Source organism: Neodiprion virginianus, chromosome 2, assembly GCF_021901495.1.
Source record: "Neodiprion virginianus isolate iyNeoVirg1 chromosome 2, iyNeoVirg1.1, whole genome shotgun sequence".
NCBI lineage: Eukaryota > Metazoa > Arthropoda > Insecta > Hymenoptera > Diprionidae > Neodiprion > Neodiprion virginianus.
Window position 1 is genome coordinate 24594116 of NC_060878.1, and position 13858 is coordinate 24607973.

At 35.6% G+C, this 13858-nt stretch overlaps 1 protein-coding gene across 2 annotated transcripts in view; it reads right to left on the minus strand.

The window, feature by feature from the left end:
- Positions 1 to 4668: 4668 nt before the first annotated feature.
- The window catches only part of LOC124298028 (ornithine decarboxylase-like), a 32009-nt gene continuing 22819 nt past the window's right edge, over positions 4669 to 13858 (minus strand). Inside the window, exons 8-9 of one of the 2 annotated variants that reach the window (XM_046749582.1) lie at positions 13292 to 13500; positions 4669 to 6224 (exon numbers count right to left, since the gene is read on the minus strand). In XM_046749582.1, the coding sequence (XP_046605538.1) occupies positions 6008 to 6224; positions 13292 to 13500 (426 nt within the window). In that variant the 3' untranslated portion in view covers positions 4669 to 6007. Of the gene's footprint in view, positions 6225 to 9267; positions 9286 to 13291; positions 13501 to 13858 lie in introns of those variants that run through there. The other variant, XM_046749583.1, reaches the window with a different exon arrangement.

The window sequence follows — 13858 nt, forward strand, 5'->3', positions numbered from 1 at the left end:
TACTCTTTTTACTTTTTCGCTCGATCTAGTTGCAGGGGGCTGGTTCTGACGTTTGTTTGTATTAACCATACCTAACTTCTTATTCCTTCTCAAAAAGTTGGGTGTTGAATATACTGTATACTTCTTATTTTAGAGTTATTTTTCGGATAAGTAGTCTGTTATATTGCGTGCTCAACGCGAGGTTACGTTAGAAACCGGCACCACAGGCAAAAAAATAATAGAAAACACACGGGGTGCTAGTGGGTGGGCAATTACCACGAGCAGATAGAGAACGATTTATTAGCCGCTAGATGGCACAGACCGCAACTTCCTGAGCCATACACTATTCAGGAAAGAAGAGATTGACATCACACTCCAAATATCCATTTTCACAAAGATGAACACGAACTCACTTGATGTTCAGAATCCGGCCCCAGAGCCGTGTTTCCCATAAACAGAAAATTACCTATGTTGCCCGGATCTCACCACGTGGAGGTGCAGTGGGTATTTGTGAGTCGAACTCATAGACTTATAAAGATAGACTGAGCGCTCTTATGAGCCGCTTGAAGCAAACATTTAAAGGACATGAATATGCCGGGAGTACTCCTTTCTCTCTCTGACGATATTTGTGGCGGGGATCGAGGCGGTAGATGAGAATAAGGCGAAATTATGCGCCTATATCTATAGCTGTTTCACTTCCAGTGCGCTCTTGTCTCCCGGTATGAAACCGATTGAAAAGAGAGAGCAGTACTCCTGACACATCTCTGTCTTTTATATGTAAGCTTCAGTACCTCTTATAGGAGCGCTCAGTCTATCTGTATAAGTCTATGGTTGATTTGTGATATAATGTTATATAATCCATGTCCATTTCGAGATCCATATTCATACAGAAATTCACAAACACATATACGCACAAAGGCATGCTCTCTTAATTTTTGTCATATTCAGTTCTAACTGAATATCTTCCCTTTCAATCTTTCAACTTCCGATTCACATTCACAGATACGCACACATGTACTCTTTCTTAATTACCATCCTGTTTACGTCTATTCTATTCTGTTTGTTTTTCATTTCTCTCCAAACTTTCAATTGTGGGTTCACACTCACAGCTAGGCCACACATCAACTCTCTTTTGATTTCTATCTCATTTAGTTCTATATATATATATTTGTTTTTACAATTCTTTTTCAATATTTTAATTTTCAGACTTTGGCTTGTACTACTTTTTTCATATTTTTTTAGAGTAACTCTTTCTACGTATCCTTCGATTTGGCTGTAACTCGTATATTTTCTATTCCATCTTATCCGATATGTCCAGTTTTACTCAATGGGAGTATTCCACAATCAATATCAATCGTGTATGCATCAAATTTTTTGTTCGCTCTGTCCTGTATTGTATATATACAAGCGTGAATTTCTACCGAAATGTCACGGCTTACAATTGGTGTAACATTCTTTCGTGAGTTATTATTATATCTCAGACAATGATTTCCGGTCCAGTAATAGCCTATATAATGTCCTAGGCAATTGATCCGATTTGGCCCTTGATATTAGATGACCCCAGCTAGTTTGTACTGCGTTCCATCGGCAAATGTCAAACTTTGCGGCACGTCACGAAGTGCTTCTCTGATACTTCTGTCAGTATCGACATTCAGAAACAAATGTGCCTGAAAAAATGCCTGATAAAGAGCTTTTATCCCCACTGACGTCAAAGGGTTGTAGTTGACGTCTAAGAAAAAACGTCGGTGATTCGCTTCAGTGTAACAATCGGGACACTTGCATCGCACTAAAGGTATAACTCGGTATATTGGCGAACGGAGCTTCGATAACAGTAGTGAGATTGGAGCCCGCTCGAACTCGAATGACATCATCTCTATCTACTTTTTTACTTAATGTCGGTAAAGCGCGTAATATGGTAACGCGTAGTTTGAAAACCTGCGCTACTAGACCTTTTTGTATAAGTATTCCGATACACGTATTGTGACGTGGATTTTTGCCGTCCTTCGGTCACTCGGAGAAAACGCCCGAGAACTTGCGGCGTATACAAAATAATTCGGCGGCCCGCGATGTATGCTGACGTGGATCTTACAAAAGATATCGCGAGATTCTGTTGAGCGCCTGGCGTGATTAATTATAAAACGATACACTCATGGATAAATATGTGTACAAACGAAAAAACATATATATATAAATATATCGTTCGTACCTGATTGTACCCCCCTAGAACATATCAGAAAAATAATACGAATAAGCCAAAAAGGCAAACAAAAATCAAGAGCAAATGGACACCAAAGAAAAAATTATTCTAGGTAATAAACAATGCTTTAGAGTGTAAGTAATGATACGGAATTTAAATATTCGCGGCCTTATTAGGCCACTAAAATGTAATATGAGAGGAGACAGGTGTCGCGTCCCCCTTTGACCCGCGATGCTGTACCATGATTGTATGGCCCAAAAAACGGATCGGCTTGGCATTCGTCCAGCATCGAAGACAAGATTTCAGGACCAATCGTTGACCATAATTTTACCATTATACGTATCTCATTTCTTTAAAAGAATTCCGGTGTTAACCTATTATAAATTTACAGATGTGCCACAGGAAAATGAAGCAGTCTTCGGAATTTGGCATGTGGCAGTAATTTTGGTAAGATTGTAAAACAGTAGTATTTATATTAACTTCTAAAAAAATCATAAATTTTTAGAGCCATTGAAGGCTACAATTTGTACATGCAGACATCTATTTTCGTTTATTTAAAAATATCTATTCAATCAGATCAAGTATTTCGTATTATAATGTACAGTATACGAAGCGAAGTCCAAAAAGACAAAAAAATTAAAAATGACAAAGACTGTGTGGCTTAAAACATTTAATTAATAATATTAAGCATTACTTATCTGAAAAATCAGATCATTGTCATATTTTAATAATAAATGTTTATTTTGCGCTACAAAAAAGGAAAAAAACAAATAAATGTATGAATACTTTTGTCACATGCAGAAAGTTTTATCTTTTTATTTCATGCCAATGAACATCACCCTACTACAATAAATAATACCTTTATTGCAGCTTCTAACTTTTCTTAACCTCAAAGCATGACTGCTTAATTTGAAACTCATCATATAATGCCGACATACCTTACCGTTGGAGAATTGTTAAAAGTCGTATATTAGTGTAACCAGTAATTAGTGTGATAGTAATATACGACTTTTAACAATTTGTCAACGTTAAGGTATGTCCGCATAATATGATGAATTTAAAGTGATCATGTTTGCTTTCATTATCATGAGATTCAAAATCCGCGCGTATCGCAGTGGTGGGAGTCCTTAGTTCCGCCCTGACTCAACAGAGGCGCTGCAAAACTGTACGAAGCTTAACATTGGCGCCTTATGGTGGCTGATTCTATATCCCATCCTCCTTGCTTTCCCCATTGTAACACTATACACTTGTACCGAATGAAATTCGAATATTCTAGACGTGATTACAGTAGCCCAAAACGTCACGACACGAGACTTGCGAAGGTCAACGAATATCCAACATAACATATGAAGTTAGTGTAACGGTAACTTACTTTTATTTTAGTTTTATCCAGCCAGACTTCGTTTTCCTTTTCCGATCACTGTATAAATACAATGTACGAGTAAGTAAATTTTCATTCACAAAAAAATTGGTGTGACATATTTTGATTAGTTGTAATATCCTGTTTTTAAAATATTTTAAACATACAATACTCCGTAGATGATTGAGACATGTCATGGATATTAAAATATTATGATTAAATGAATTTTTTTTGTACCATTTTTATAGCTGAGAAATCGTGAAATAATTAACTGTTAGGTAATCCCTCGGTTCATTCAAAGTTGTTTTATTCATTTAAACTCTGGTTGCATGTTACTAAATAACAATAATAATAATAATAATAATCATAATAATAACGACATTGATCATGTACTAAATATAATACAATTAGAATAGTAATTAATTAAAACTTCATTATCTTTTTGCTTTCTGTGACAGCTGCCTCAATGCCTCAGATAACTAGCTTTCCTACAGATTATCTTTTCTTACGTAAGCTACTGTATAAGCAGCAATTGTATTCTGAATGACATCAATTTTGTTATCCAATATCTTCAGTATGTGTTTTAACATTTCGCTCCTTCTGTGCATAATAATAAATTTGGTCATAGAACTACGCAAAGCCCAATTACAAAAAAAATAACGATAAAAAAATCGTAAAAAAATTGTTGATAGCTACATATATATGTGCAAAAGTGACTATGCGTCATATATTATACCTTGGCGGCTTTACATTGAGCCACAGTATTGTTACACGATACAATTACACTAAGAGTACACATCAAATATAGAACAAACATGAAAAGTATTGAAAAAAAAAAAATTAAAGCAGATTCCCAAGCAATGTTAAAAATTATAAGTGCAACAAAGAATGAACATCATTTAATACATATAAATGTAATTGATTACTTTCACATTGAGAACATCGATTTCATATTTCAGATCACAGAAGTAACCATAATGCTGCTTTGTCAGACTGGTAAGATTTCTTGGCTGAAATGAAAATATCACTGTTGTATGAAAGGTTGTCCGAAATGATGAGATTTCAATTTATTGCGAAATATCTGTTTGTCCTGTTCCAACGTAAATTGTGAACTTTATGAAAGATTTTTTTCTCCAGTTGCTACTCTCAGTATTTTCATTAGCTAATGAGCTTTTTTAAATGTATTCAAGCCTCAACCGGCCGGCTCAAGGTGATAATAAATGAATATAATCATATTAATACGCTATAATATTAATCATAAATCATTTTTGAATTCTTGTGTCATCTTTAAGAAATGTAAGAGATGTATTTTCAAGAATGAGAGATTTTGACACTGGACATAATTCTGATATAAAGCCGGAGCAGGCAAATTTACCGTTGTATATTTTAGGGTTGTTCTTATTTACCCGATGTTGGAATTTAAATTCTGTCGCTCCCTCACCTCTTTCTAAATGAAAAAACAATAATTTTCAGCCGAACGTAAATGTTCTAACTTGATTTTTACCATCCACTGTAACGACGCAAAGTTTTCCATTTAAAATACACGTGATTTTTATCTTCTAGTGTTATTATTTTACTTTCATATTGGAATCAAAATTTTCGTTTTTTTTAATTTAGAAACAAATGAGGGAGTAGCACAATTGAAATTAGATCATCGGGCAATACATAATATATGGTCTCAATGCGAGTGCTTTCCGGTTCACATTCAAAACTAAAATCTATCAGAGATTCTAATTAAATGCTTGCTAATAATTGTACATTACTATTTAATCATAAGCTAGAAGGTAGACTTTTTATCTGCTTATTTCAAGTGGAACCAGAATATCCGAAATATCTACGAAATTTTCATATAAGTAATTAATTTCAATTTTTAAAACAGCCAAATACCCAAGGAATTTTAAAAATGACTTACGGACACACTTGAATATTAGGACATTCAGCATTAGGAATTGTCATTTTGATCCGTGATAAGTTCTCATAAAATTATATTGTCAATACGTTAGTAATGTTTTTGCTGATCAGACTTGCCTGCCTATTGCACTTGAAAGACCAAACACTCTACCTGGAATCATTATTTAAAGACTCGTTTGAAAGCACTAAATTAAGGAATTTCAAAATAGCAAAGAGACCCAAGTAATTTAGCTTGTAATTGATCCACGCTGCTGATGCTCAATTAAATTAGCTGTATCAACTTTACTTGAATAAAAAAATAAATAAATAAATATGGTTCACGTCAATTTGTCAATCACTTTTTCTATAATTGGTACAAAATTGATTGTGAAAGTTTTTAGTTATGGAATAAGTTGTGTTTACAAGTAAATACATGAGACCACGAAAACCATTGCATTGGCTTCGTGTATATGGCGATGCAATAGACACTCGATAACCAGTTGAACACGCCATTGTTTTGTATAAAGCATCGAGCAGTATTTAACGAGTCTTTAGGTTGGAATTACTTTTCTGATTTTTTTTTAATCAATTCTATCGACGTCGACGTAATCGTATAAGAAGGAAGCTGTAGCAACAGGGGATGCAGCCAACATTTCTGGTGGAGCCAAGTCGATCCCGGAATTGTTCCAGGTATCCATATTTGTGCCACCAATATCAAGACCAAGTCGCAAAGTAGCCGGTGTGTTGCCAATAACAAAATGATCTTCGGTGAGAGGAAACGCATCCTTAAGCAGGAGCCTAAACAAAAGAAGACAATATTGTCAATTAAGAAACCGTTAAACAAGTGATAGCGTGCAATATCGCGTGTAAGCTCTGTAAGTGATCGGAATCGATGCTGTAAAGATCAGCATTTCCTGGGGGGTGACTATTCTAAAACATGGATATAGTTCACACCTGACTTCAGAACTTCAAGACCTAAAATGGCTTTATAACTGCAACTGACTTCACAAGAGTTCGAGCAACTTTAATTAACTTAAATGACTTGACAGCAAGTTTTATTTTACAGTGTACATTTGACTTCAGGAGTGGATACCTCCTTAATATTTCCGTAAATTGAAAACTCACAGTGTCAATAAAAGAGAAATTACCTGGCCTGAAGTATTCAGGTCTCGGTGCGGCAATTTGAAAATCTTTTTGATAATTTCAGAGTATCTTTAGGGCACTTTATATTTGTTTCGCACCTCATACTCCACTATTATTAGAAGGATAAGAAGTAAATAGAGAAAATTTTTACGAAACTACTAAATGGATTCAGTTCAGAAAATCATTCACTCCAAGCTATTGAATTCCAAACGAATGATTTGGGTGACTTGGATAAATTCTGTTTGAAAACTTACAAATCTACTAACAATGTGCTGTGAGACTTTCTCAATTTTAGTGTCATCTTCAATTACAAAAGGAAAATGATTGAAATTTGGATGAACAATTTTTAATCAGTGTACGATTTACTCTTAATTTTCATGAAATTTTCGTCTAAAGGCTATAGGACGATAAGCATAGTGAATCGGCACAAGAAGGATATCTGGATCATCATTTGAGGGTATGTTGGTACTAATAAGATACGTTGATTCTGCAAGCTTCAGATCTTTATCTACTTTGGTTTTCGAATAAATCGAAAAAAACAAAATCAGAAAGAAATTTTTTTCTCAAAAACGGCTTGACCGAGTTAAATGCAATTTGGTCACATCATAGAGCTATATAAAGGCTATAAATCGGGAAAAATAACAACTCATAATCTTCATAATAACTATTTGAAACAGGTGATTTTTCTCGAAATTATTTTTTTTCTCTATGATAACGTTTTCGTACAATTTTGAAAATAATTTTTTTTTTATACCTTTTTTGTTGTAGAATAACCTCTCACAAGGGGGACGCCAAGGTTGAGAAATGAAGTTTGGGGTGGGGTGGTGCGTGGTTGCAGTACTGCCCCATAGTGTTACAATGCCCAAGCCATAGGGCTAGATGGCCAGCCATTTACGAGAAAAACGCTCCAAAAGTATCATTCGTACCGTATGTACCCGAAAGTATTCGCTGTTAACCAAGCGGCCCGGTGGCCGAGGTGGTAGCTGGCAAGCATAGCACGCCCAAGGTTCCGTGTTCGAACCCTGCGTTCCTGATTTTTTTTTTCCTTTTTTTCTACTTTCTTTCTTCAAATTATTGTTTATTTGACTTATCAATAAGTTAATTTATTATCATCATAATTATATAATAAATATTTTTAAAAAAATTCTTGCTTCGTGCTTTCAACGTATCCATTTGCTTTTCTTTATTGAAAAATAACTATACAATGAAGTTCAAATTGAAAACTTGTTTTTTTTTTAATATTTATTATATAATTATGATTTTAATAAATTGACTTATTGATAAGTCAAATAAACAATAATTTGAAGAAAGAAAGTATAAAAAAGAACAAAAATGAATCAGGAACAGAGGGTTCGAACACGGAACCTTCGGCGTGCTACGCTTGCCAATTACCACCTTGGCCACCGGGCCGCTTGGTTACCAGCGAATACTTTCGGGTACATACGGTAGGAACGAAACTTTTGGAGCGTTTTTCTCGGAAATGACTGGCCATCTAGCCCTATGGCTTGGGCATTGTAACAGTATGGGGTAGTACTGCATCCACGCACCGCCCTGCCTCAAACTTCATTTCCCAACCTTGGCATTCCCCTTGTCAAATCCACAAATCGATTGAAAAGGTACACCATATTGAGAATAATAAAAAATCCATTTTTTTAATATAAAAACGAACGATTTCGAAAAATTAACGACGGAGCCAGGAGTCGAACCTAGCGTCTAGAGATGCTTGTCGGAGGCTTACTCCACTAGACCACCTAGCCACCCTGACTCTGTTGTCTTTAATTTCTCTCATCACCTGTAAGTTCGAATTTGTTTTCGTGTGCCTGTATTTTCATGTGTTAAGAATTTCGTCTCTTCAGAGCACCATTATAGAATATTAGTGTGTAGATGACATGTATACATTTTATATTCTAATATATAATAATTAATATTATTCAACGATTTTTTCATGTGACTGAAAGTATCTCTGCGTCTAAAAGTAATAATTCGAAGTGTTATATTTGTTCAAAATTCATTAAAAAAAATATCGCGCACTCCAAAACATACAATCCTATGAAGATACAAAAACGTTTTTGACTATCTTTGACCGTGCACTTGTGACTCCAAAGTGCCCGATATTTTTTTGATGAATTCTGAACAAATGCAATACTTCGAATTATTACTTTTAGACGCAGACATACTTTCATTCACAGAAAAAATCATGGAATTATATTAATTATTAAATCAAGACAAAAGTACGAACAAAATTCATTTTTAATTTAGACAATTAATATTTATTACGTTAGCTATCTAACTGCATGCTATCAACTAGTCAACAATTTGAAGCCACAGGTCTGATGGTTTTTCGTCGGTGATAAAATAGTGGTGTTTCCAACATTAAATAAGAGCACCATCTTATGGTTGCCGAACGAACTGATAATTGAGAGGGAACGCTTATATCCTCTAAGGTGTAGTTTCATTATAAGTATGCAAAAGCATAGTATATAATTGATTTTTGAATATTAAAGTATTTTGATAAAAAAAAAAAAATTGTTTCCATATTATTGTTTTGAATATTTTATGCTATCTGCACTTATAAAGTGATCGAATAAGCTTCGTTTCTGTTGTTTCAAGGGTAAAAACATTGAAATAAATCGGTATTTGCATTTAAAAAATCGATTTTTTATTATTCTCAATATGGCGTACCTTTTCGATAGATTTGTGGATTTGAGAGGTTATTCTACAACAAAAAAGGTATAAAAAAAAAATAAGTTTCAAAATTGTACGAAAACGTCCTCATAGAGAAAAAAAAAATAATTTCGAGAAAAATCGCCTATTTCAAATGGTTATTATGAAGATTATGAGTTCTTATTTTTCCTGATCATAGCCTTTATATAGCTATATGATGTGACCAAATTTCATTTAAATCGGTCAAGCCGTTTCTGAGAAATTTTTTTTTTTTGATTTTCTGTTTTCTTCGATTTATTCAAAACCAAAGTAGATAAAGATCTGAAGCTTTCAGAATCGACGTATCTTATTAGTACCGATATACCCTCAAATAATGATCCTTCTTGAGCCGATTCACTGTGCTTATCGTCGTATGGCCTTTGCTGTACACTTTATCGTTATTGCGTATAACATTGCGTTTATAACGCATGTTATGGACCGCCACATCCAACTTATTTGTCGTAATAAATGGTAGCGATGAGCAGTCCCGGCAGACGATATGGTCTAAAATAAAATTACCTAAAATATTTTCATATCCCTTTTGTTTGTAAATATCTGTCCCCATGTCCCGGACTTGTGATCCCTACCCACGAGCGAGCGGCCTGAGGCAATGCCCTTACCGACAACCGAGACAGTCACCAGACCAAGGCCATACTGCCAGAAGGATGCTGCCAATACCTAACTGGCCGTAATCATCTCTGAACACGAGCACGCTATAACTTCCCGTTATCACCCTTGGCAGATGCTTCAATGCCTCAGCCGGAGTATCTGGGTCTCTGTTACATCAGTTCCGGAATATCTTCAGAACCATTGTCAATACTGTCAATCACCAAGACTATGTCAACCAGCTGATGGGACGAACCAAACTGGGTGAAGCCGCCTTGACATCGGGTCACATTCAAACCGATTCTGCTACTCTTGGCAAAATCTACCATCGAAGTATCAAACTGCGGAGTCCCGTAGGTCCGCATTGCAGTCCCATCTACCGAGAGCGGGCGCAAACTCTTCTTTGGTGGGCTAATAACTGCCCCAACTATCGACATTGCCTGGAAGTACTCTTGCTTGACCCTGCTCAAGCTGACGGTTCATTGCCTCTCAAATCATGATAGAGACCCAGAGAAACAGCTGAGCATCGCGAGCGCTGCCGGGACACCTATCGGTGAGCATCTCCTTGAGTCCTCTCAACAAGGGCATCTTCAGACCATGGTGTAAGGAGTAAGGTGTGCTACAGCGCAGCTTTTCAGATGAACCAATAGAAACATTCCACCAGTTGACGTCACAACAGGCGGTCAATTTAAAACTATTGAAAGATTCAAGGTAGATTAAAATGTTACACATGAAACATTGACTGAATTCTTCCATTCACGCATGGCGGAAATGTGAATACTTTTACCTCTGCAGGTCCTACCACGATTCTTACAGCCCTTAACCGAACAGTTTAACATTTGATTGAATTCGTGAAACAATGCGCGTCAAGGCGATGCGTGACTCACCATGTATGTTTATACGTTTATCGAAGTAATAGTTGGGTTATGTTGTAATTTGTACGTACGCATGCGCTGTAGGCTTACTATGACTTGCTGTGACGTCAACTGGTGGAATGCGCGACCTGCTATGAAAATTGGTCCTCTATCAAGCGCAACTTACTCCTCACACCATCCTTCAGACTGTCGCCTATTCCATGTTTTGACGACGCTTTCGAAAAAATGAAAAGAACGCCATAATAGCGTCACTGCTCGTCCTGCTAACAGTACGACCTGACGTGCATCTTCTCTTTATCTTAATTGTCTCTTTACGTTATTTTAATCCCTGTATTTGTGTTTATTTTGCCGTACGGATTATTAACACCATTCATTTGTAAGTAGGCTTTCGTTATCGCTGACTCGCCGAGTTATTATCTTTGAGATTAGCTAAGTGAAATTGTCCTGTTAGAATAAGATGCCACCAGTCGAAGCCACCATTGTCGGGCTCTCGACCGGTTGTTTTTCTCTCAGTTTTCGTGTGTTCATTAGCTTATGTTAAGAGTTTCATCTCTTCTTCTTTCGGGTATAAAATAATGTCTTGTATTTTGATTGTTATTATATTATCGTCTGTATCATCCCTGCCCTCTGTACGTGTGTTACAATGCATGTATTTGTAGTATGAGTAGCGTCTTTTTATTATTTCGCCCACATCTAGCATTCATACCATATATTTGTGAACCGTCATTGAGAAATGTTAGTTTAATGCCTTCGCAGATAAATTGTTGATACGTGAATCCGTGTTGCTCACAGGTGATCATCACTTTAATTTTTGCGCAGCGTTCCCTGTCAGCTATTTATATTTGATATTATTCCCTCTTTTCCCTGTTTAACGTCTCGATTATTGTCTAGTCTGTATTTTAAGTAAATATTCGATTTAATAGTAGTAATAGTAAATTGTTTCCGAATAATTATTTAATACGGAGCTTTCATTTCGTGTTGTAGTTGCTCGTTTGTCATTTATAGTCACCCATAACACGTCTCTTTCAAAGATTCGTAACGGAAATTATTATTTTATTATAGACGTAAATTATTCTCATTCTCTTGTTTGAGATATACAAGGTAAATTTGATGTATTTTCGTTTGATTATAACAATATACTTTTCCTTCTCCCCACTCTTCCTGTCACCTTCCACGACGCGCCAAGGGGACTCAATTGTGTTTTATATTATCGGCTGATAGAAGTTGTATACAAAAAGATACCATATTCGAGACCTGTCTTACCTACCTTCCAAAAATTCCCTACTTTATCTACGTATTTTATTTCATTCATCACCCCCATCCTGCTGAGCATCCTGCAAGATCAAGGTTAACTGCCGAGAGCAGCTGATCATCTTCTTTTCGTTTGTGATTGAAATTGTCTTCATTCTTGAACATTGTCTCTTGGCCATTACGGCACCCAACAACATTCCTACTTCCTATTTTATCCTTTCTTAAATAGGTTATACGTTTGCTTAACTTCATACACTTTCAGTTATTTCCTTGAGAGTTTATTGTGTTGCACATTGCAGGCGTTTGCTAGCGCTCATATTCCCTCTAGTTTCCCATATGGTGAGTATGGCCGTTACATGTTATACATTCCTATGATGTCTGAATAGTGTATGAAATTTTGCATGGCCAAAACTTGGATACTTGGAAAACTTGGAAATTTTCCATATCAAAATAACTTTGCTGATTCAGATCAAACTGGGACAAGAAATTGAGTATGAGATGAATATGTGACTTTTCAAATCTACTAACGACTTCATTCATAAATGATGCAACTCCATAGATGCTTTAGCTACCAAATTGCAAAATGTGAGATCTTCAATGCCGTTTGACAGGACATTTAATCTATTATAGAAACATTATCTTGCTGTATACTTCTTCTTCTAATGCTATTTGATATTTTTTGATTTCTCAGTTTTCATTGTTTACGCCCAATTCTATACGGAATTAAAGTTAACGTATCCCTTATGAGCAAACTGCACAGTTTTGTCAACAACGAGCACAGTGTAGCTGTAAATTAGTTTAGAAATATTCTCTTGACGATTTTAAGTTCATGATCAGGTAGAATTGAATAAAGTACTTCGTCGGTAATGGTCAACTCCAATAAACGAGTTTTATTTTTGATGTATTACCCAGACCCAGTCGACCATCTTCAGTGTACTACACAATAATGAAGTTAGCAGTTTGATGGGATCATTTTTTTTGTTTATCCGCATATAATATAAATCTAAAGTTATTGATCCAAACATTAATTGTGTATCTAACAGCTATCACACTATTCGTAATAATCAATGAACTTGATTTTATTCCCAATATGGGATGATTTATAGGTTAACCCTCCAGTCATGTATTAAGTATTAAGCTGATGTTTGTTGGTATAACATTTGACCTCAAGTGTAGGTTACTTGAGATTATTGGGTTCCACCGAAACGTTAAAAATATTCTAAACAAGTTGACCAACACTGTGAAGTACTCCATTTAATAATCTGCTGCTTGAAGTAAAAAACTTACCAAACGCTTTCATCTGCAACAACATGGACCTTAGGCACAGGAAATCCATTAAACTGAGATGCGACAGGCAAAGTATATGCACCCATATTTTCGAAAATGATCCATTCTCCCAGATCCATATCTTGCAGTAAAACATTTTCAACAACTTGGTCAAGGCCATCACATGTTGGTCCCCAAATACTTGACTGAATCATCTTTCCGCAGGCTTTCTGTTATAAAATAAAATTTGTTTAGACACTTTTCCCCATTTATTCTTTATCGTAAATACTGACGATGTACTGTGAGTATTTGATAAAACAGACTTTGACATGTTGCTAAAAATGACTAGATGCTTTTTGCCAATTCAGCTAGGTTGGCAGTTATTGTGAGAGCCACAAGTTGGCTTCCTTAAAAATTCACAGTAGTCTTACATACCTTAAATGCGGATATCAGAAAATAGAGAAAAGGTAAAGAACTTGTATTACCATAGTGAACTTTTTTGGAAATGTAATCTCATTATCAAAGTAAGAGCAGTTTCATCAAGTTCCGACAATAACGAGAATTTTTTTCGACAAATATGTCTACAAA